The sequence below is a fragment of the Fonsecaea multimorphosa genome (assembly GCF_000836435.1).
Source record: "Fonsecaea multimorphosa CBS 102226 unplaced genomic scaffold supercont1.1, whole genome shotgun sequence".
Classification (NCBI taxonomy): domain Eukaryota; kingdom Fungi; phylum Ascomycota; class Eurotiomycetes; order Chaetothyriales; family Herpotrichiellaceae; genus Fonsecaea; species Fonsecaea multimorphosa.
In genome coordinates, this window is record NW_015971635.1 from 443818 (window position 1) to 466585 (window position 22768).

At 51.9% G+C, this 22768-nt stretch overlaps 10 protein-coding genes across 10 annotated transcripts; 5 read left to right on the forward strand and 5 right to left on the reverse strand.

Annotated features, from left to right (window-relative positions):
• Positions 1 to 1142: 1142 nt before the first annotated feature.
• Z520_00168 (uncharacterized protein) lies at positions 1143 to 3041 on the forward strand (the record flags this gene model as incomplete). Its single annotated transcript, XM_016770689.1, has 1 exon — positions 1143 to 3041. The coding sequence occupies one exon, from the start codon at positions 1143 to 1145 to the stop codon at positions 3039 to 3041; it is 1899 nt and encodes a 632-aa protein (XP_016637599.1).
• Positions 3042 to 3594: 553 nt separating this feature from the next.
• On the reverse strand, positions 3595 to 4842 carry Z520_00169 (uncharacterized protein; the record flags this gene model as incomplete). The annotated part of the gene is made up of 1 exon (XM_016770690.1): positions 3595 to 4842. One exon carries the CDS (start codon positions 4840 to 4842, stop codon positions 3595 to 3597), a length of 1248 nt encoding a protein of 415 aa, XP_016637600.1.
• Positions 4843 to 6409: 1567 nt separating this feature from the next.
• On the forward strand, positions 6410 to 6913 carry Z520_00170 (uncharacterized protein; the record flags this gene model as incomplete). The annotated part of the gene is made up of 1 exon (XM_016770691.1): positions 6410 to 6913. One exon carries the CDS (start codon positions 6410 to 6412, stop codon positions 6911 to 6913), a length of 504 nt encoding a protein of 167 aa, XP_016637601.1.
• A 216-nt stretch (positions 6914 to 7129) lies between these two features.
• Z520_00171 (uncharacterized protein) lies at positions 7130 to 7871 on the forward strand (the record flags this gene model as incomplete). Its single annotated transcript, XM_016770692.1, has 2 exons — positions 7130 to 7273; positions 7347 to 7871. 2 exons carry the CDS (start codon positions 7130 to 7132, stop codon positions 7869 to 7871), a joined length of 669 nt encoding a protein of 222 aa, XP_016637602.1.
• A 4398-nt stretch (positions 7872 to 12269) lies between these two features.
• Z520_00172 (uncharacterized protein) lies at positions 12270 to 13151 on the forward strand (the record flags this gene model as incomplete). Its single annotated transcript, XM_016770693.1, has 1 exon — positions 12270 to 13151. The coding sequence occupies one exon, from the start codon at positions 12270 to 12272 to the stop codon at positions 13149 to 13151; it is 882 nt and encodes a 293-aa protein (XP_016637603.1).
• A 440-nt stretch (positions 13152 to 13591) lies between these two features.
• On the reverse strand, positions 13592 to 15515 carry Z520_00173 (uncharacterized protein; the record flags this gene model as incomplete). The annotated part of the gene is made up of 5 exons (XM_016770694.1): positions 13592 to 13794; positions 13891 to 14687; positions 14739 to 15157; positions 15211 to 15408; positions 15477 to 15515. The coding sequence occupies 5 exons, from the start codon at positions 15513 to 15515 to the stop codon at positions 13592 to 13594; spliced, it is 1656 nt and encodes a 551-aa protein (XP_016637604.1).
• Positions 15516 to 16488: 973 nt separating this feature from the next.
• On the forward strand, positions 16489 to 17028 carry Z520_00174 (uncharacterized protein; the record flags this gene model as incomplete). Its single annotated transcript, XM_016770695.1, has 1 exon — positions 16489 to 17028. The coding sequence occupies one exon, from the start codon at positions 16489 to 16491 to the stop codon at positions 17026 to 17028; it is 540 nt and encodes a 179-aa protein (XP_016637605.1).
• Positions 17029 to 17841: 813 nt separating this feature from the next.
• Positions 17842 to 19143, reverse strand: Z520_00175 (uncharacterized protein; the record flags this gene model as incomplete). Its single annotated transcript, XM_016770696.1, has 5 exons — positions 17842 to 18517; positions 18613 to 18722; positions 18781 to 18888; positions 18953 to 19002; positions 19065 to 19143. 5 exons carry the CDS (start codon positions 19141 to 19143, stop codon positions 17842 to 17844), a joined length of 1023 nt encoding a protein of 340 aa, XP_016637606.1.
• A 519-nt stretch (positions 19144 to 19662) lies between these two features.
• Z520_00176 (uncharacterized protein) lies at positions 19663 to 21207 on the reverse strand (the record flags this gene model as incomplete). Its single annotated transcript, XM_016770697.1, has 1 exon — positions 19663 to 21207. The coding sequence occupies one exon, from the start codon at positions 21205 to 21207 to the stop codon at positions 19663 to 19665; it is 1545 nt and encodes a 514-aa protein (XP_016637607.1).
• A 334-nt stretch (positions 21208 to 21541) lies between these two features.
• Z520_00177 (uncharacterized protein) lies at positions 21542 to 22662 on the reverse strand (the record flags this gene model as incomplete). The annotated part of the gene is made up of 2 exons (XM_016770698.1): positions 21542 to 22201; positions 22267 to 22662. The coding sequence occupies 2 exons, from the start codon at positions 22660 to 22662 to the stop codon at positions 21542 to 21544; spliced, it is 1056 nt and encodes a 351-aa protein (XP_016637608.1).
• Positions 22663 to 22768: the final 106 nt, after the last annotated feature.

The following is a 22768-nucleotide window of genomic DNA, read 5'->3' on the forward strand; positions in this document are numbered from 1 at the left end:
TTCGTGGCGCCTTGGGTTGCTACACAAACGCGTGATGACATGATGATGAATGGCTGGGTGGGACGGTGGCATGATTTCAAGCTGCGCCATGTATTTTCCGCTGCGGCCTTCTGCTTGGGGAAACGAGGTGACCATGCGTCTCACCAGGAGATACTTTTCGAAATCTGAAGCCTGGTCCGGGAGAAAGAAAGAGGTCGTCCCCATATTACCAGGTAGAGCTGTGCGGAATGGTGTTCCTGCTTGGCTACTACCTTCCTAGTAGGTAGGTACCTAGATACCTAGGTAGTCAAAGACAGGCAAGAGCGCGAGACGGGTCATTTTAAGAGCGCTTTACTGGATAAGTATGCTCCCGCAGGTACCTAGGTAGGTAGTTAAGCGTGACACTCCTGGAGTCCTCAGCCCTGGGTATCGAGCCCGCTAGGTAGCGAGTTCGGTACCCTAGTAGGTCTCTACCTACCTAGGTAGGTAGGTAGCCAAATTACTCGGTACAGTACCGAGTACGTGGAAACACACAATGTAGAATAATGTTGTCATTTGAACCGGTTCCGGTGAAAACTTTTTGCCGAAGTCGACTCGTCCTCCAGCTTGCCACGGCTCCATCGAGGGGCAAATCGCCAACTACAGGTGTGATGACTTGACCCCAAACTTGACGAATTTATATACCTAGTATCTAATTCCGTCACAAGGAGATTCTAGCCTGGCAAGTGCCTGGGAGCTAAAGTGGATACCACATTGTGCCGCGACGAATTTAAACCCACAATTCTCTCGAGTCTAATCAGAGTCCAGCGTCTATCTGGCGAGTACAGCATGTGAGTGTTGACAAGACACAGTGCAGGAAGCGTATGATCAGGCTGAGGAAAGCGAGCCGAGGGTCCAAGCTTCCCCTCATTCAGCCTTCAAATTGCCAATGGAGGCCTTTAGTTGCCAACCTAGGGAGCCTTTTGGTTTCCATCTCAGGGAGACCTTTGGTTGCCAAGCGAGGCGTTTGGTTGTAAAAGGCCCAGGCGGTCACGAGACTAATACTTCGAGCCGCTGAGCCGTTGTCCTGCTTCAGGTGTATAACAATTGCCTGGCCGCGCATCATCAGCATTGCAACACCAGCCTTGACAGCTTTTCAGGTTTCGGCCTATGGTTGAGAAAGTATGAGCGACTCTCTCTGTGACCTGTACAGCGCCCTTCCGACTTCCAGCAATGAGTTTCGCATTTTATTTATTCGCCCAAGCGAGCAGCATGATACACGCTTGAGGGGGCATCTTGAACTTGCTAGCTTTGACGAGCCTCGGAGCGATCCATACGCAACCATTTCGTATGCTTGGAATCATCAGGATGGCCTTGTTGAGATGGAGCTGAACGGCCAAACGTGTCGCATTCCGTCAGCCGTAGACAAGGCTCTACGGCGCGTCCGCGCATTGAATTTTCGGCGGGTTTGGGTCGATCAGGTGTGCATCAATCAAAGGGATACCAGCGAACGCAATCAACAAGTCTCTCGAATGAATGACATCTACGCTGGCGGCACTGAATGCTTCGTCTATCTTGGGGAAGGCACGGGCCACGATGAAGACGTGGATTGGCTGGTGAGATGGGTGGCTCAGTTACGCCGGACGCAATCAACCTGGAACCTCAAGGAATTTTTGAAATTGAACGATCACAACGCCTTCCCTGGTCAACGACGACCATGGCAACGCTGTATTGACTACATATTCCAAGAGTCATATTTCACTCGTACCTGGGTTCTGCAGGAGATATTTTTCAGTACAAAGACGACATGTCTGATCGGTTCAAAGAGGCTATCTTGGGGTATCATTGAAGCCCTGGCCAACGAAATTCCTATAACTGCAGGTAGCGCATCTAACCGTGCAGCCAACGAGAAAATTCACCGTACCCCTGATAACTTGCCCGACCTCAATGCCTGGAGCCGGCTATGGCAACCGTTTCGGAGCACTTCAGCACTAGCGAAAGCCCAGGATCTGGGTCGATTTACAAAGTTCATGAGTCTCCTAACAATATCTGAAGACCGCAGACTTCTTTCTCTTCTGCGACATACACGCGATCTTCGAACCACGGACCCTAGAGACAAGATCTTTGCACTTATCAACATCGCAGACGATGGCAAAAGTTTCCCATCTCCCGATTACGTACTTTCGGTCGAAGATGTATACAATTTATACACTCGAATTTTCGCGGAAAGAGGCTACGCTACCAGAATCCTGTCTATGAGCCATTACAAACCAGAGAACAGATTCGGACCCAGCTGGGTGCCACTGTGGGATAGATCGATACCCGACTTTAATTTTGAGACAGACACTCGTTTTAACGCTGGAGGAAACAGAATATCACCAAGCCACTGCTCTAATGGTCATTTAGTGATCGAAGCCTACCACCTGAACAGCATTGACTTTCGCTCAGCAACTTTCAAAGGTGGAAATTTTCTTCTACGAGATCTCGCGGCATTCATTGATGACTTTCTACTGAGCAGACCATACTACCTAGAGGAGCTTTCAATCAACACCTTACACCCTGAGAGTGATATTGTGGACCTTCTTTTCTGCGATTCCTTCGACGATAAGAAGGACATGTTCCGCGAGCCACGCGACATGGCTATATTCGGACCAGAAACGTTGGATAGAATGCACGGTTCTGTAATCCATGCATTTAGCTCTCATGGCGCATTCAGCCAATGGACCCAAATTTCATACTACGAAAACGTGGCTGAATTCGCTTTCAGAGTATTCAGCGGGAAACCGGATGCGTATGGGAAGTTCAAGAACCGAGTTCTGAGGATCTCTCCCACCGAGCAGCTGGTTCAGCAAGTTGTCCGCTGCTTCCCTCGCCCTCGGTTCCTGGAATATCTGCGCGGAGATTTGATGCCATTCTGTTTGATATTCGCACTGGTCCGCTCAGGAGATCGTCAAACGCAGCGCCAGCCGTCCATTGGTTTCGCCAGCTCGGCATGCAGGCCAACAGACAAGATAATGCTTGTCAAAGGTGCAAGAGCGCCGTACATCTTCCGTCAAGTGGGCGCCACCAGTATCGAAACCTAGGCCAGGCTTACATTCGAGGCGTCATGAATGGAGAAGTTGCAAAAACTCTCATGCGCAAGGATTGGAAATATATAGAAATAGTGTAATATAATGGTAGAGTGGAATAACACAAATCATCATTCTGAAAAGATTCCTTCGGTGCTATCAGGGAGAAAGTGAACATTCCTTGCACGCCTGTTGCAACACAAGGTTGCCTCTCCGGGTCCCAGACCACACCCGTCCTGCCTTCCCGCTCAGGCACTGATTGGGGATTCTGTAAGTACCGAATTACGGGAATTGTTCCCTCTGGAGCCTATGGACTTCTGCGAAAATGCGCAAAGGCACCCCCTCTCTCTCCGCGCAATAACGGAAAATGTGGAGGCGAGCTCCAAAGTACGAACTCGGATTTCGGGCCTTTCATCGCAAACCATAAATCTCGGGGCAGCCAAGCGTCATGCGACAACCTGGGAAAGGGTTCAACGCCGACTCTGTAAAGACCCATTCACTCCCGAGGTTTCTTATCATTCGAAAGAGGTCTTTGTTCTGTTTGGGAGAGTATGCCATCGAGTTGCGATTACTCCTCCAATAGATGCGACGGAACATAGGCGCGACCGTCCATCAGTCTTCGGGCAGTCCTGATGAAAGAGAGTGTCAGAAACTCTGGAAGACCCGTCGAACCTTGCTCGGACTCAACGGCGACAGGCATAATGCCCAGCGGGTGTGCGATCTTGAAAATGCCTTCCCTGATTGCTTTTGATCCCACAATTTCAGAGACCACGGAACCTCGAATTCGACTGCACGCCGCAAAACATACGGATCCAGTCCCTGCCATGCTCTCATGACACATGTTGTCCAAGAACAAACGGCCTGAGACATGCGCTTCGGGATATTGACGCGGTGGCTTTGCGACCAGCACCGGCATGGGCATGAAAGGAGACTGTTCATCCACCTTCGCCCAATCTTGACACATGCCGATCGCCTGTGCCGCCCGCCCACGCAGTTCCCTGGTTGCCTCGATCAGTGGTTTCTTGGCCGTCAACTCTGCCGCAGATTCATGACCCGTGATGTCGAAATCCCCTGCCGAGGCGAACACACAGATGTTCCCGACGTCGCAAATTGTGAACTTGACCTTCCGCCCGTCACTCATTGTCACCTCGTCAATGGCATTCCCCGAGGGCAAGAGTCCGCTATTCCTGGCCGCACCGATTGTCTCGCGATAGTCGAGCATGATTGGAGCTCCCGAGCCCGGAACACCCGCGATATTGAACGTGCCTGCTGACACACTCTTCCCCGCTGCGTTTACCGGCACATGTGCGATCATGTTCTTCCCAGTCCCGGTATTATGGATCCTGATCTCCTGGTATCGTGACATCTTGTTGCTTGAAGTCTGGGTAGCCGTCCCGTTGACGTGACTTTTGCCTTTCGACATTTCTGGCGCGATGGGTGGGACCCTCCCTTCCCGAAACCCTTTGATGAGGCCTTCATCAATGGCCCAGGGTCCCACGGCCGACGAGATGTTTCCACAGTTGGCATCGTAGCGAATATCGTCGTCCGACACGGCGACCTGCACGAATTGGTAATCAACATCCGCATCCGGTCTCTTCGAGGCTGAAATCACCGCCATCTTCGATGTGACTGCCTTTGTGCCTCCAAGCCCATCAATCTGCAAAGGGTCGGGCGTGCCCATGATGCGTTTGAGGAGCCTGTCACGCTTGACCCCTGGACCAGGAATGTCTCGCTCGTGCAGGAAGACGGCTTTGCTACTCCCACCGCGCATAATTGTCACGGGGGTGGAGACTTGGTCAGCGCTTTCAGCGTCCATAGCTAGAGCGAACGTTGAGATGGCTTTTCTTTCAACCGGGTTTTCCACCAATCAAGTCAATGACAGTCAAAGTTATTCGATTCCGTCGCTGTGGATGCTTTATATTATACTGCTTTCGCCATTACGTGGCCTCGCCACGAGGCACTTGGCTATTAATATATGGGTATAAGGTCCGAATCCGGAGCACTTGTCGTCTCCTCGCAAGCATGCAGACTGTTCTCCGCACGCCGATCTTCCTCGCCCTGGAGAAAAAGTGGACGGCTTAAGTTGGAGTCCGAGCTCGGATTTGTGACGATCTGACCTTCTCCAATCTATCCACCTCAGATTAGAGCACGATTGACAGGTCTTGCTTGAGAACGATACGCTTCTCTACATCGGCTTAGGGAGAGGCGACCTGGTTGTTGTGAGCGCGGGCCTTCTCGTCGGCTAGAGAGTTGGACATCTCAATAGGGAGGTTAAAGATCAATGAGTCGGGTATAATATGCCATCTGATCACAACTTGTCATGGGTTGACGCGGAGTACTCGAATTCCAACCTGGTCAAACCTGACAACTCGGATAGTTATGGTTTCCGATGGAGGCCCGAACTCCGGTTCGGACTTTGTGCTCGCCTCCACATTTTCCATTGTCGTGGAGAGAGCGGGGTGCCCTTGAGCATTTTCGCACATGTCCATGGGTTCTGGACGGAGCATCTCCCGTAGTCGGTACCACAGAATATGCGGTTGTCTCAGGGCGCGTGATACCAATACTTCAAGCCCAATTGCAAGCCGTAATGTAAGATCTCGATTTCCTGAAGATTTGGATCCTATCTTGGCTCTCGTCTAACCCTCTCCAGGAGCTGGATTTAGATCTCAGTCCTAGTGGAGTCGGACTCGTATTCGAAGGAGACCATTCTTGCCAGAAGACCGTGCGGGCGGTGCAAGATAGCTAGGTCAGCAGACATTGGGCAATTCTGTCTTATTGGCAGGACGCCCGAGTCGTCGGGCTGCAATGCTATTTGACGACCAAGCCGATTCGCAGGCTGCGTCTGCGACGTCACGTCGACCGTTGCCTTATCTTGGGTCGAGGAGACTTGATTACCAGTGTTTTGCAAGGCGACTCCACGTGTAAGCACACGAACGGTCTTTGAGATTGCATCGGGCCACGTATCTGAGAAGCGACGCCCGCACAAGAACGAATGGATTCAAATATATCCAAGGCACATGGCGAACTTGTCACCAGGATGGTCGGTTTCGATTTCCAACGCCCGAAAGAATCAAAAGGCGTAACTGTGGTGAAACCCATTTATGCCCCATTTGTTTGGTGGTATACCTGTGCCGAAGGCAACCACGACCAAAGTCGTGGTAACGTGGTAGAATCAAGGCCATAGAAATCGAACGGTGAGAAGCTTGTGCTACAGTATGAATTTGCCAGGCGTCGTCTAATTTCGGGGTCTCCTCCCGGTTCTGGGTACGCGCCAACATTGTCTCTATCTTGACAATGCTAATATCATGTCGTTGTTTGAGCCGCATTCTTTTTGATCAGTCCGCTCCCCTGGGATATGCCTGGACTACCCTGAATAGCCTCAGATGACCAAACGACCAAGCTTGGTAACTGTTCAAGCGCACAGCTCCTTGTTGAATATCCGCTGGGACCCAGAGTTCTCGACACGGCGAGAACTGTCCTATGAATCCGAAAACGAATCTTATCTCAGGTCCATTGCCGACTGGGAATCAGAAAACCCAGTCGGCAGCACTGGCTGGCTCGAAGATTTGGACAACGCCGTCCGAGGGTTCATGCGAGGACCTGACCAGTCCGACGCCTGTACTCCGGAGGCCGACATTGTGCTTGCGTTTTGCCACAATTCGACATTCAAGCAGCTCCTCGGACAAACAGAGGCCATCCACAGTTTGTCACCCCGGAATGCTTGGTTAGATGAAAGAAACTTCAGAGAAGGAAGAGTTCAGGCAAGGACGCAGAGAGGCGCGCTGACAGCACGCCAATTGTACGATGCATTGAACGCTCCGGTAAATCGAGTCGAATCTGGTCTACAGCGACCTCACTTTAACGTTAGAGCCCAAGCTAACGTTTAACTAGCGCTTTTTTATATGCCGAGAGTGCTCAGCTGGAGCCCCTGGGCGCGACAGCCAAAGCGGAACAGTGGCTGGCACCCAGACTTCAAGCTCCGCAAATCAATCCGTTGACGCCTCTTTGGATGAAGGCGATCAGAAGATACCAGATGCAGAGCGGAGATTAATGTGCGTGAAACCTGCCCCACTGCTGCCGTGACTTCACTCACAGGCACTGACATGTCAGCAAGATTTGTCACTGACCCCGACGGTTTGGTCTTCCATGCACTTATTGGAACAGCATCAAGGCTCCAAGCATATGCGCTTCGAAATCTTCTCTATAGACATCTTACTACTCAGACGTTTATTGGGGTGTCTTTTGCGGTAAGTATGCAAGTCTCACACTATCACTTGAAAGCAGGTGATGAAGTTGGGTGCTCACATTCTTGTCGTATAGTTGGCAGGATATGGCATGTTCGAACTTGCATTTCACCTTCCCTATTATGCCTGGAGGGACGCAGAAGCTCAAATAGAAGATCCTCGACGAGATTTCAATGGCCGACCCATGAGGCAGTCCCACGACGTTTCTTTCCTTAACTGGCAAAATGACGGGCAGCGTTCTTTTATATATCAAGCGCAGAATTCTTGCGTGGTTGCCGGAACAGACATCTGGAGATGGGTTGGGTATTGTTTCGTCGAGTCTTACTTCGATCGTGACAACGAGGCTAGGGAAACCGTCATGGCACATATCAAGGATGGCCAGGAGGGAGGGATTTCCCTGGATCCTTGCACATATGGACGTTATTCACTCGAGGACAACATCAAGGATCCGCGGGAGTGGTTCCTGCTCGTCTTCCAGTGTCGTCTGTACCAAATCCAAGGTGAATGGCGCCAAGTGGTCAACAAGGTAGTCCAGAGCGTTCGCGACTATGAGGTACCGGTACGTTACAACTTGAAGGGCGGCACGAGGTTCGGTCCTTAGGGATGACCTTCACAGCTTGCGTGGCTAGACTGGTGGTGGAATTCTTGAGATCCAAGCTAACTTTGGTTATAGTCTCCCCGTGTCCTTGCTAGCCCGGCCGATTGACATGCTCGATAGCAACGCTCTTGTGCTCTCACGCGCCAAACAAACCCTCGATATTTCAGAGAAGACAAAGAGCAGAGAAAAGAAATGCGAAAGCTAGTCCAGTGGGCTGTTACCACTCGGAGACTCTTGACGCTTTTGTCACCATGTCTAGCACGGACCGTCGATGCCTGCGACAAGTTTTGCTTGGAGTATGCTGCTTACTTCCTCGACGTCCCTGGAGAGATCGACGCATCATTCTGTTACCTTCAGTCCATCTTTGGTGACCTGAAATCCATGAAGAAAACACTCGAGGATACGGCGCACTCTTGCGATTGCTTTAGCCAGAATGTGAGTTTCTCCGCTTTCGCACAGTTGAGTTTCAAAGTTTTGCAACTAATCATTTCACCCATGCAGCTTGAACTTCGACTTGGCAATGACCAGAGAGAGCTCGCAAGGAAGAACAACTGGATGGGGTACGTCGTGATGGTAAGTCCGTACCAGACCTGGTAGCCTTTGAATGGAGCATAGGCTTAGTATCCACTTCCAACATTGCAGCTCTTCACTCCATTCGTGCTCACACAAGGGATGTTCTCCATGGATAATCAGGTCAGACAGAAGATCTTTCCATTCGCAACTCCCAGCTTCTCATCTTTTATGGCTATATGTGTCGTTCTTTTGACCTTGGTACTGGGGTTTGCATATGCTCAGCAGGGGTTGTATTTGTTGTTCCTGAGGGCATGGTCCGGCCTAGCATCATCCTTTCATCCGGACGAAACAAAAAGATGGCTTCCGCAAAGGATTTCGGTTCCGAGAATGCCTGCTTTGGCACGGCGGAGATGGAGGAGGAAATCGGAGGATATCGAGCAGTCGGCTGGAGGAGATCCTACACACTAGGCACTGATTGCAATCAGCAGAATTTATCCATGGCGGGTTTTTGTACAAGTGCTCTCTGTTGAAATAAAGGAATTATTTTGGACCATCGCCATCAGTATTGTCTCCTGTGGTGACGTGCCTGTTGGTACACCGGCGGAGGGGAACTTCTCATCACTTTTCTTGATGTCACGCGGATAAGCGTGACATATTCCCGGTTGGCAACCTTGCCCAAACGCCCCTGACGCCTATATTCACTCCTTTTCCCTATGTTGGGTACATCTGACCCTCCCCTTGTCCGTAGATTGCGAATCCGACGTGTTATTGTACCGATGTATTTATCGATATCCTTAGCCTTGGATAGGTGCCTCCAGATCTCTTGAGTCCATTTCTTCATTGAGTAATGTCTTTAGCCACTCCTTTGGCCCTGGGACGCTGTTTTCCAATCCTCCATACCGTCTCAATAGCGATTAAATCAGGGGAGCTTGGAACATTAGCGTGCCAGCAAAATTCCAGCTGCGCTCTATAAAGAAGAAGAATTGGCGAATATGAATGTTGTGTGCGATTTTGCAATTCGATCGTGAGTAATAGTGCCGAGCTCAAAACCAACATTTTCAAAGGTTTCGATACTCGCGAGGTTGGCGTGGCTTATTTTGCGTCTTCTGCCTCGTCGAGATAAATTGGAAGAGCCTCCCGCATTCTGCGATCTGAGAAATCGCTTTCCATTTGAGTCTGAGATTTTATGAGCCTGGGATATCTGGTGCTGTGTCTTTTTGCCTTGTAGAGTGATGCAATTTTTAAGGATCCGTTGATATCGCGGAGTGTCGACCAGTTTATGTTTTTTCCGTGGGCTTGATCCGACTAGTTCAATATCTATGTCTTCCTGTGGACAGCGCTTTCGGCCTTCGCTCTGATAGCCTACCACTTCCCAGTACTTCGCAAGGAAAAGGTAGTAGATTGAGTCTGAAGAAGAGATAACTCTCGATGCATTTGCACGCGAAATCGGCCTCGGAAACAGAGGTACACTCTTTTCGGTGCTAAGCACCAGGCGGTCAAGCTCTGCCGTCTGGGTTTGGGCGATTCTAGAGAATGATTCTTGCAGCGGAAGCCCGTATGTTGGGTTGCACGGGTAAGCTTTGGTCCAAGCTGGCTTCTTTTGAATCTGACGATAAGCTCTCACTGAGCCAGGGGCCGAAATCTTGGTCGCTGAAGAGCTCAAACTCCCCAAAATCCGTGCTATCATTACTTGGAGACCTTCTCTGTCTTGCATGCCGGGCAGCGCACATGCCCACAGCTGGGACACGCGTTAACCGTAACTCGTATTGCAGTCGCTCCGCAAGAGCTCTAGAGTTTGTTTCAGCTCAATACGACTTGACTGTATTAGTGCGGCCCAAGTTATCTTACACAGGTCCAGATAAATAGCACCGGCTTCTTCTTGGATTTGGTAGGAGGCTGGATAATCGGTCATAGGTTAGCTACAGCTGATCTCCAACAGGGAAAAGCGCGCATGAAAAGCTCACTGAGCCCGCCGGGCACCGACCATTTAACACCTGGGGAGCCTCTCCCCTCACGCAGATTCGAGAGGTTCTCGGGCAAAACAGACGCTGAAGCAAAGGAAGCAATGAAACGAGTCAAAAATAATGTGAGGTTGTAAAAGAGCGCCGGAAAAGGAGATAGGTATCCCACAATGGTAACTGTGCCAAGCCAGCCATCTACACCTAGTTCCATGGCAACCAGTGAACGCGGGGGATTTGACAAGTGCCCCACTTGCCACGAATCCCCAAATATCACTGGCTCTCGCAGCTGAATTACGAGAACTGTATTGTTGGTGAAATGGGATTAGAGACCTTGCCGACGGAATCTCGGCCTAGCTAATGCAATTCGCCTTGCGACATGGATAAAGAAGGCCAATACCCTCCTAGAGAGCCACGAGGATCGAAGATTTGTGTGAACATCGGGAAGGATTCTTGAATGTCTGCCTTTGGGAATAACGCTGAAGAAAACTCCTCCCCGCCGCGTTTGCAAAACCCAAATCATCGATCTTGGTTCCTAAGAAGTCTCCTCTTACAATGGTCCAGACATGCCATTTTAGGTAACCTTTCAGATCTGATAAAAGTCATCAGCTTCCAGTCTTGGCGGCCTTTGGAAACAGGTCCATCGGTCGAGAAGTTAGACCTTCCGCCAGTATGGCAAACAACCTCAGCAGATGAGCGAAAAGGACAACGGTGTCGTTTGTCGCCCTCTTCAGCCGACTCTTGCAACAGCACAACCTTGAAAACAACTCTGTCACTCATGCAAGTTTCCGCTCTCGGCAAGCCACCCAATATATATGCCAAAGATGACCCCTGTGTCACTCCTCCCGGACGCATTTGAAATTCAGGTGGCCGGGTTTCATGGGTATGTGCCTTTTGCGAAACTGGAGGGTGGGTGTCATGATCATCGAGAGCCAACCATTTGGCAGGCAGCGATACCGACAAGGTGGCAGAAGTCTTCACAATCAAAATCGTTGAATGGTATTACCACAAGTCCGGGCTTCAGAACGAGGATTTTAAATGCCGTCTCCTTGTGGTAATTGCCGCCTGTCCATCCCAAAGAATCCCAGCGGAATGTATTACAGAAGCGGCACCCTACGTGTTACTTGTTCAAGGTCCAGCAATGAGACTTTTGTGCAACAACTAGCTTGGAAGGAGTTGGTTCTGGCTTTAGTGCAATGGCGGGTTGCTACTTGTCTATAAGCTTTTGATGCAGCGACCGACCAAATACGGCACAATCAAAAGAAACGACAGTAGCCAACAATCCCAAAATAAGTCATCCACAGCAAGGCACATTCGCTGTATTCAGGCTGTCACTTCCAACATTCTGCAACCTAGAGCAAAGTATGTAGAGCAATAAGCAGCTAAATCAAGGGGACAGGACGCATACACTTCGCACCGAGGACCAAGATGAGTCCGCTATTCTTCCTTTCCAGCCATGATTTCGCTTGAAGTTGCGTTTGTCATAGCTGAGCAGGTATATCCTGGTGCTCATATTAACTAACTCGTGAATCTTTCGGTGCAATCAGGGTACAATCTGCGCAGGAGCGGTCTACCTTTACACTTCCGCGATGGAAGTCTGATTCGGTTCATTTGAAGGATTTCAGTCAGCTCTGCTTTTCGCACAGCCATTCTTGAGCTTGGAGAGAGAAGGCCTCCACCGTGATATTCACGCTAGGCCCGTTGTGGCCAAAGATGCGGAGTAGTGCCTTCCAGGACCGGAGAATCCACCAATCACGTTCACGGCTTCTCCGACGTTCGAGCCAACACTACAACCTCTGACTGGCACTCGAGGGCGTTGGAGTCAAGCCCAGCATACTGGTGAGTAAAAGGTATATATTACCTAGACGAGCGCTGCATCTCGCCTTGCAACCATCTGATTTCCATACCACCATTCACTGTTCCCTGCACGATGTCCAATCCATCTGATCGGAATCCGGTCCCGGACCAGGCTGAATCTGACGCCTGGTTCCCGTCGCCATTCTCCCTGACGCAATACGTGCCTTCAAAGACCGATTTTGACGGCGCGGACTATCCAAACGCGTACAAGGGCGGCAGATGGAAAATTATCCTCATTGCGACGCAGGAGCGATATCTGAAAATGTCCGGCGGCGAGTTCTTCTCCACAGGCAATCATCCAGTCGAGATGCTCCTCCCGGTGCTCCACCTCGACGCGGCCGGCTTCGAAGTCGACATCGCCACCATCTCCGGTGACCCGGTGAAGCTTGAGATGTGGGCGTTTCCCAAGGACGACGTCGCGGTCAAGAACATCTTCGAGAAATACAAGGACAAACTCCGTCAACCGCTGAACCTGGAGGAGGTCTGGGGCAAGGGATTTACGAAAGACACGCCGTACATTGGCGTGTTCGTTCCCGGTGGACACGGTGTCATGAACGACGTGCCCTTCTCACGCACGGTGGGCAACATTCTGCGGTGGGCAGATGCCCACCAGCGCTACTTTATTTCGCTCTGCCACGGACCAGCCAGCATGCTGGCCGCCAACGTGGACAAGCCCGCGGGCAGTAAATTCATCTACGAGGGGTATAAGATCAACGTCTTCCCGGAATCGCTCGACCGAGGGCCCAACGTCGAGATCGGATACATACCGGGCAAGATGCCGTGGCTCGTCGGCGAGGAACTCCGCAAGCTGGGCGTCATCCCGCTCAACAAGGGTATCACGGGTGAAACACATCGAGACCGCTATGTCCTCACGGGTGACTCACCATTGGCGTCCAATAATCTCGGAAAGCTAGCTGCGCGGACTATTCTCGACGAGCTCGCGGAACACGCCTAAAGTCCGTCTCTGGGTAGAACTTGAAGTGACGAATTTCTGACTCGCCGCGATGGCGCATTTGAGAGAAAGTTGTACGTAGCACTGGAAGTAGCTCCAGGGCCGATACGAATCACATTCGTTCTTTCCTGAGATAGATCTCAGAACTATCCTACCCTACCTATCAATACCCAAAGTTGATGATACAAGAGACCCTGTGAAACCGATTATTGGCTGCCGGCCAGTAAAAGCCTAAGATATTCCTCGAGGCCGATGTTCAGCCCACCCAAACCTTGGATATGGCATTCTGCCGATGTGTTGTATGGCGTGCACCTATTATGAAAGAGGAGTGAGTCCGTCTTCTTCCCACACAACTGTACTGGCGGCTGTGGAAAGCCTTTGATGAGTTGTAACTGGTGCAGTAAAGCAAATTAGCTCTAGGGCAATCCAGCGTTGTTTTGGTACTATGTGAAATTCGACATCCACTCCTCATTCGGAGGATCGCCCTCCCATAACCACAATTGTCCGACGTCTTCAAGGGGACCCCCGGCACTTGACGCAAAATCAAAATCTCCAAAATTGAGCTCCAGGGGATTGCTTGCAGCATTATTGCCGTCTTCTGATATCGTCCGATTGTCCAAAGGATTAACGATTTGGGTGGCCGACTCTGCATTTGGGTTAGGACGAACCGCGGAAACCGAGATTATCAGAGACTAGAATCGAGTGGGATGGACACCAGCAGGTGTGTGCTCACTGTACTTACGAAGCAGTGGTTGGTTGCCGAGCCCGATGTCTTCGGCTGACTCTCGGGCTGTCTGGGGATCCACGCGGAAGTCCAATGCCTTCAACACCCCCAAACTTTGAGTGGCGAGTCGATAGTTCTGGCTCGGAAAGTCTTCGAACAGGTTGATGATTTTCTTCAGCGATGCAAGCCATGTTGACTTCTCGGGGTTATTTGGTTGAGAGGCAATCATTAGGCAGAGAATCACTCCAGCCGTGAACGAGCAGATGGCAACGTGCATCGCGGCGTGAGAAGACCGGCAGATCAGCCTCGAAGCCGCCAAAGTCGAGATGCTCGCGGTGCGAGTGGCAGACTGAGAGAGTTGTCCGATCCCGTCCGCTCGATAGTGTCGGATACCCTGATCTTCTCGCACGTTCTTAGGAAAGACAGCTTGTCTAAACAGTACCATTTGAAGGTTATCGTAGGCCAATTGGAGAGCAATGGCCTGCACCTGCAGCTGTATAGGCCGATCATCGAATCCTGGACCATCCTCGCCGGAACATTTGAGCCAGTCCGGAACGCTGGTGTGCCATTCTGTCAGCTCGCGGCGAACTTCGAGGAGGCCACGAAGCTGATTCGTCTGCCTTTTCCGACCCAGGAACGGGCCCATGATTCGGTACAGGCGTCCCTTGAGCTTGTGATACGTCAAAGGTGACGGCGAATGGTCGGAATGAGATGCTGGCCTTGGGCGGGTGACAATGTCACTGTCGTTGATCTCGGGCACATCACAATCCGAATCATCGATGCCGCATGGTAGCCCAAATGCGACAGCAGCGTACCTTTCGAAAATCAGCATCCTGGCAATGAGGGAGACACAGCGGGACACAGACTTGTCGCAAATTTCCAAAGCCCACCAAACCAGGCGAGTCTCGGATGTGCTGCTGCGTGATTGACGATGCAGACCCATCGCTTGGGCACATCGGACGCCACTTCCAAAGATGGCAAAGCCGAGATAAGGCAAGCCATGGAATAGATGAAAGCTTCCCAACAAAATAGCAATCTGAACAGCTTCCAAACTTGGATCGGCCATTATTCTCGAATATGCAACATCGACCACGCTCATCATCTCCGAGCGCAAGGCTGCGTTTATCGGTAAGCTGGAGGATGTCGCATCATTCGTCCACAGATAGTGTGCCCCCAGACCCCAGACCAGGGACATCAAGAAACAGAAGTTGCGATCGGATGTCTCCATGTACTCCCCGGCCAGGGCAAGAGTCGACAGGGCGCGAAATTTTGATTCGTCCAGAACCTGCAAGTCCCCGTGTCAGCTCCCCTTGTCGGACAAGATTGTCCGCTCATTACTAGACTTGCCATCATGAACCAGTTGACCGAGCTGAAATAACTGTCTGATAGCATATTCAGGACTTCGGGCGACGGGACAGCGTAGGGCAACTCATCGCGCCAACGGAAAGTCGTAGAGTCGTTGATCCGACAAGGATGACTGCCTGGAATGGCATCCACGCTTTCAACCACTGGTCTAACAGAGTCGCGGTCGAGCAGCTGCCGGTTGTTATCTAAGAGAGCTCTTGGTGGTGACAAGGAGATCCCAGGTTGGCGATAGCGCTCACCTGCTTGCTCAGATCGACGATGCTGCTTTCCTCCAGCATGACCGGTCTCTCAGCCGTTGCGGGCACAATCAACGGTCGGCGAGCCGGAGGGAACCTCAAACCAGGAGCTACACACTCGTGTCCAGATTGAAGGCATGGCCGACAGGGTTTCTCTGGGGTGCACTGCATAGGGTCAGTCGTGCTATTCGTCTTAACACAGAACCAGAAGATATCTTGCCTTTGACTTTCGGGCCCTGCACCTTTCGCAGGCAGTCTGGCGCATGGGTCCAATGTTCCTCTCCGCTGACTCGGACAAGCGGAAGTCCGCGGGTTCAAATCATCCAATGCGTCCAGCATATATTCTTACAGCAGTGGCAGCTGACGGGCTCTGACTGTCTCTGACCTGGTGAAAGCGTGAAGCTCGTCGAGAGGAGTGTGGGGAAGACGGTCCCTTTAAGCTGCTTGCTGTCTTAGCACCATTTGCCCCCAACGTTAATCCCCAGGATTATGGCTCCGCTTAACGACCCACTTTTTAAGCCGTGTTGTGGGTGTGTCTCTACGAGTATGCTTCGAATTAATCTAGCAAATACTAGCACTCTTCTTCCATATCCACGTATGAGGTTTTCCAGTACTTACTTGGCCTTGCAACTCGAATCAGCCTGCCGACTCTCTTTTCCAGCCCTTTGTCACGTAAAGGTCACGCCTTAACAAACAACTCGTTCATTCACTGCCCAAACAACGCTGCCTATGCCAAAACTGCCCTGGTTTCACTTTCTTTGTTATTATATAAGAGTCACTCGTCTCACTTCCGTTGATATTACCTGGGCCCAGACCACGTTGCAGCGCATCAAATCTATCACTATCACCTGGACTTCCGTTCTAAGATTTCTCCAACCGCTACAACTGACTTCGAATCCAACCTTAGGTTCAACATTTGGCCTCACCTTGCAACACCCCACCATCAACCTCCATTCCTTTATCCTGTCCCATATCCACCTCCATCATCAATCAGCGTCCAGAAATACGAGGCAACATGGAGCGCGATCAGAGTGTGTTCGCCACGAAGGTGAGGGAGCAGATCAATATCTGGTTCGATGAGAATATCGACAAGCAGTTCGACGCGCGCTTCAGAATGCGATTCAACGAGGAGTTCGGAGATGCACTCAAACCGCGATTCGACGAGATGGCAGCTCTTGTCCGGGAGAAGACGGTCGAGGAGGTCCGCACCAGAGTGTCCGACACTGTTGAGCGAAAGATCGTCAGCCCGACACTGAACGATATATTGGAAAGAACGATCGCTCAGGTGCGCGCTGGTGAGAACAGCCCCTGCAACCCCAGCGCTTTGCCATCTCCCAAGGCAGACGAGGGGGGGAGCGATGAAGTGCTCAATCAATTCGAAGACGTACTCTACAAAAATTGCTGCGAGGAAGTCAAGAGTGGGGGGAGATTCGAAGCCAAATTCAAAGCCGCATTCGAAGCAGCATTCATTGAAGCGTTCCCTGAGATCTTTGACGAGAAATTTGACGAGGTTCGCGCCAGTGTCTTTGGGGCAGATTCCCCTTTGTGTCCTTGAACAACGGCGGAGAAGATTCTTCCAAACAAGACTCTGCATACTCTTTGTGTGCAGTTTATCGCCCTCGAAAACCACGATCAGCGAAGTCTTGCAAGCAAAATACGATGAAACTGTCGAAGATTCTGTGGCTAGGCATTGACGGTCCCGTATCGTGGTATGTTCTCCCATTACGGAGGGTCGGCGGGTTGGACTTACAGGGCATTGAACAGAAGTCTTGAACATAATGAGTTTTGCGACACCGCAAAGATTGGCGAAGTACCTAGGTAGCCATATTTTTTCAATCGGGCAGGAAGCAGCTCGCGTCCGGACTGTTCACCCTGTCCGACGCATCTCCCGTCCCGTCACTTGGGTACTTTTTCCCTTGGCATTGGATTTGGGGTGCAGTGTCTCTTTAACTAGACCTTTAACTAAACTTGCTTGGATTTCTTAACTAACTACCTAGGTAGGTATGCCTTCTAGTCATGCCTAACAAGTGCCAAGACCAATGCCAAGACAAAAGGCGCCCAACGGACGGAAGGGCAGACACAAGTAGATTTCTGGGGCTTATTCGTCATGATTTGAGGCAAAGTCTCAACCCTGCTATTCTAGAATAAGAGAGCAAATCTTTTTTGCCAGAGCTTACCAGATCCTCGAACCAAGCCGGTCATTCATGCTCCTCAACTGCATTTGGGCAGATATGTCTCTGTGAGCGGCGAGGTGAGCAGACTTCGGGCAAGGAATAAGGCCGGGGCATTGCAACCTTCTACATCGATTGTTGTGGGCTCTCAGAGTCGCACCTCCTGGTCAGGACAAGACCGACATCCCAATCCTGTTTCAGCTTTTAGTGAGCAATACATCGTTGAGCCATTCCTGGATGGCCTCGTTGACGGCTTTGGGATTTTCCCACAAAGCCCAATGGTCGGCGTCCACCACCGTCATCCGATGCCTTCTGCAGAACTGCTTTGATGCCGCACACATGGCTGGGGTCAAGATCCGATCGTTCTTCGTCGCTATGTACAAGATGTCCTGGTCAATGCCGGGGTCCGGCTTGAGGGTGCCGTCCGGGCGCTCCAAGAAGTATTCATACTCGTCGGAGAAGTTTAGCTCTCTTGTTCGGTACCAGTTGTTGGGCCCGCGGATGCCGTTCCGCGAATACTCGGCCGCGTAATAGTCCAAATCTCGCGCGTTGAACAGAGGCGTCGGGGCCAACTTGGGAAAATTCTCAAAGTGCATGCCATGCTCCGGTGTAAAGCCCACCTCCCCGTTAGGTCCTTTGGGAAACCCCAAACACCCGTTCAAAAATGCCCGAAGCTCCGCCTCGGACTGGAAATGGTCTTCCAATTCGCCCGAGGCCAGATGCTCCATATATGCATACGTCGGCAGGGCTTTGGCAACGATTCGAATCGGGGTGTACGTTGACTCCACCGGGAAATACGGAGTCGAGATCGAGAACACATGCGTGACGAGCTGAGGATGGTATTGAGCGCATCTTTGGACAACCATGCCCCCCCTGCAACATTCGCAATTGTCAGAACGCTTCGCGTCGAAACTGGCTGCACGAACCCGCGCATCGCAGTCCAGGAGTGTGCAGTCAAGCTCTCCTACCAGTCATGTCCGCCGAGAATGATGTTCCTAGCCCCGATTTGACGGGCCAACTCGGCAATGTCATCTGAAGCGCGTTTGAACGTGTACATCCTGATCGGAGACGGGGAATCCTGATCGACACCTTGTCAGTGGCCTTCCACTATGCGGCGGTCTGGTGGGATTGCCTACGGTCCGACCATATCCCATGCAGTCGATGGCAACCACGCGAAGCCCCATATCCAGCAACATAGGGATCTGATTTTTCCATCCGGCAGATAAGTCGGGGTAGCCGTGGATCTAGATAAGTATCGGTGCATCTTCAGCTCCTGCTACTACGGAGGAAGGTGTTGGGTACACATACCAGGAAAATGGTACCGCGAGGACTCGATCGCGGCTCCGCGAGCCAATATCCTGACGGATTAGTCCTGGTCATCCACTTGCAGGAGAGTAAAGGGAGATGGTCGTTGGCCTACCGTAGTTAGCCCCATTGAGCGTTGCACTCAGTTTCTGGACTCTCGGATCATTCCACACATCAATGCTGTCCTCAGGCATCTTGGATCGACCCAAACTTGCGGTTGTACAGATTGCCTACAATACATGGAACCCAACCCTGGTGGTCTAAACCTTATATACTAAATATGTCGTCACTCTCTTTTGCTTGCCGCCTGGGTCGCCGAAAAGCCGGGGTGCCAATGCATAATTACACCCTGTGATAGCCGGAAGCAGACATCTGCAAAGGCGAGACCCAGCCGGCTAACTTGCGATGCTTTTTTTTTGGATCTTATCTACCTGGATACGAAACGGCCGTGAACAAGAAGCAGTACCACTATCCAGCAAGGTGCGAAATTTTCAGATTTTGCGGATTGCGAAACCCGTGATTGTATGTACCAACAACGCTGATTATTGATTTGGGAGGGTCAAAACCAAGCCGCGCTTTACACATCTGCTGCATTGAGACGACCAATAATACGGTTGGAGCGACTGCAAAACCCATCATCCTCACGAGATTCCACCCAAGCGGGAAGCGAAGAGCAAGAGTCATCTGCAGCAGTCCATCTGACCAATATTCCTTCAAGCATTTTCGAAATGATGGGATGTTCTCGCCTCCTCGGCCTTGCCAATGATTGCAATCTCGGCCTGTTCAACATCTTGGATTTCCTCCAGGGCAAAGTCGTACAACTCGGCGCTATCCCCGAAAATGGCTGCAATGCTCTCGAGAGGCACACCACGAGTCTCGGGAAAGAAGATCCAGATGATCACTCCGCATATTGTACCAGGGATGACAAAGCAGAGGTAGAACTTCCAACCAATGTGGGAGAATGCCAGCGGCGCAACCTGGAGCCAGACGATATTGGTGGCACAGAGGCCCGCCATGCCCAATGCGATGCCCTTTGCCCGGAGATGGGTGGGGAAGATTTCTCCCAAGTATACGAATTGTCCTCCGTCGACTGTCATCTCGAACCAGACGACGTAGAGGAAGAGCATGGAAACGGCCGCTTTGAGCGCGCCCGAGTTCGGGTTCGCCAAGTCGCTGGCACTCGTGGCGTATGATGCGACCAGGGCGCATTCGACCGTGAGACAAGCCACGCATCCAAGAATCCCGCCCGCGATAATGGATGGGCGAGAGACCATTTCGATAGCGAACAAGGACGCCAATGCACCTCCGAAAGCCACCGTGATCCACCCGAGCTGATAGACTAGTTGCTTGTCGGTGTCGTAGCCGAGGCCTCGATAGAGAGTTGGGCCATAGTTGTTGATCACGAACGGACCAGTCATCTGGATACCCACCGTCACGAACAGCGCCATGAACGACCTTTTCCGGTAAGTGGGTTTAGTGAACATGGCCCAGTACGAGCACGCAAGGCCGCGGTCCGTGCGAACTTGCTTCTGAATCTGCGCAAACTCGACTTGCGCCTCAGCTGGGGTGTGAAGTTTTTGCAAGATCCCCAAGGCTTCCTCGGATCGGTCCTGCATGATCAACCAGCGAGGCGACTCCGGGACCTTGATGATGACCAGCAAAAGGAGGATGGAGGGCAGGCACTGGAAGGCGAACGGTGCCCGCCATTCGTCGATGTGGTAGAACCCAAAGCCCACCCAGTTGGACAGAGCAAACCCGAAGATGATCATGGCTCCGTGGACGTTGACGAGGACGCCTCGAACATTGGGTGGGGCGACCTCAGTCATGAGGACCGGAACGGCAGACACAAGCCAATATGCCGCGAGTCCAGCCAGGAAACGGAAGAAGATGAACATGCCGACGTGGACACTGCCGGCCAAAAGCGCGCCCGAAACGATATTGATGATCGAGGGAAGCGCAATGCCTGTTCGTCTCCCCCATCTATCTGCCACCGAAGACACACAGAATGTCCCAACGAAACCTCCACACTGGTATAGAGAATTCATGAGGCCGATGATGTCTGAGGCGTCAGAGCGAGTGTCGAGGTCGAAGTATTTCAGGAAAGACGGCTGACCCAGAGTCTGCGATATGACGCCAGCAGAGTAGCCATAACTGATGGAGCCAAAGCCCATGGCGAGGATCATGATGATGTTGTAGAACTGAAACTGCCGACCACCCACATGGTGGGCAACTGAAGTTGTGTCTGTCGTGGCCGCCATCGTTTCGCCCTGGAGACTGTGACGAGCGTTCAATACGTTGGGGAAATTCGAACAGGCAGACACAAAGCAAGAGTGAGAAGAGATAGATCAAGTCCACCCATCTTGTCGTCGTGGTGTGTCAACCTTTCCTTTAAGTTCTTGCGGGAATGTGAAGTTTCCATCGCTGCCAGACTGGAAAAGCATGGGGTCATTGCCGGAATTGCCGGGGCGGGAGGACAGAAAAGTCAAACGCCAAACCTTGACAGTCTGGGGGAAAATGCGGAGGATGATGGAGAACTATCTGGACTATGGGCTCCAATGATTCCATTCTCTGGCATGTGCATGGTTCTGTAGTCTATGACGGGCCAACCTCTACCACAATCTTCCCAATTGCCGAATGGGCATGGAGGGCCTTGAATGCTTCCCTGGCCTCCTCCCACTTGTACACGGCGGCCACGGGTGGCCGGAGCTGGTGCTCTTCGTAGAGCTGAGCCATTTTCTGCGCCATGTCGTTCCGAACCTGGAAGATGGCGCGCATGGTCTTTGCACCAAACAGCAATGGAGGGATGATATCGGTAGGCTGACTGTCGGATAAGAAACCAATCACAGACACGAGTCCGCCGTGTTTGGCTGCCAGGAGGGACTGCTCGATTGTCCCGGCGCCAGCCACATCTAGAACATGGTCGACACCCTTGCCACCAGTAACACGGAGAACCTCCTCTGACCACACGGGGTGTTTGGTGTAGTTGATCAGATGCGTGGCGCCCAGGGCCTTTGCGGTCTTCAGTTTCTCGTCCGATGAAGACGTGGCAACCACCGTGGCGCCGGCGGCGGCAGCAATCTGGATGGCACATGCGCTGACTCCACCTGTCCCTTGTGTCAGGACCGTCATGCCTGGGCGAAAGGGCTGGGGTCCGTAGAAAAGCGCGTTGGTCGCTGTGCCGGCTGCCGCAGGTAAGGCTGCCATTTCTGCAAACGTGAGATGTGCCGGAGCCCGAATCAATCGATTGTCAGCCTGGTGAAGAGATCAGCACCGACATCATCCCATCGAGCACAAGGTTGGGACCGAGTTGAACCTACCACGACCGAGTACTCTTGCAGTGTGCCCTGAATGGCGCCTGCCCCGAGGCCCTGGGACTCAATCAATGTGGGAACATCCCCATCAATCCAGCGCATGGCAGTGAGCAGGACGCGATCTCCAGGCTTCCAAGTGCTTCCGGGTCCAACCTCCTCCACGACTCCGGCACCATCAGCACAAGGAACTAGGTACGGTTGCGTTTTGATGGGGTAGATGGGATCATGTGCAACCACCATCATATCTCGCGCATTGAGCGCCGCCGCCTTGATCCGGACTAGAGCTGTGCCTGGCTCTGGTCGTGGCTTGGGAAGATCCTGGACCAGACGCAAATTCTCGATGCCATCGGTGGTTCGCCAGTCTTCGGGTTCCGCGGGAGCAATTTGCCAGGCCGAGGGCATAGTGGCAGCGGGCAAGCTACGTGTACTATTCTGGCGAGGCTGGCCAAGTCCACGGCCCAGGTCAAGTTTATAGCCAATCCCGTCCTGAAGAAGCTTAGAAATCAGG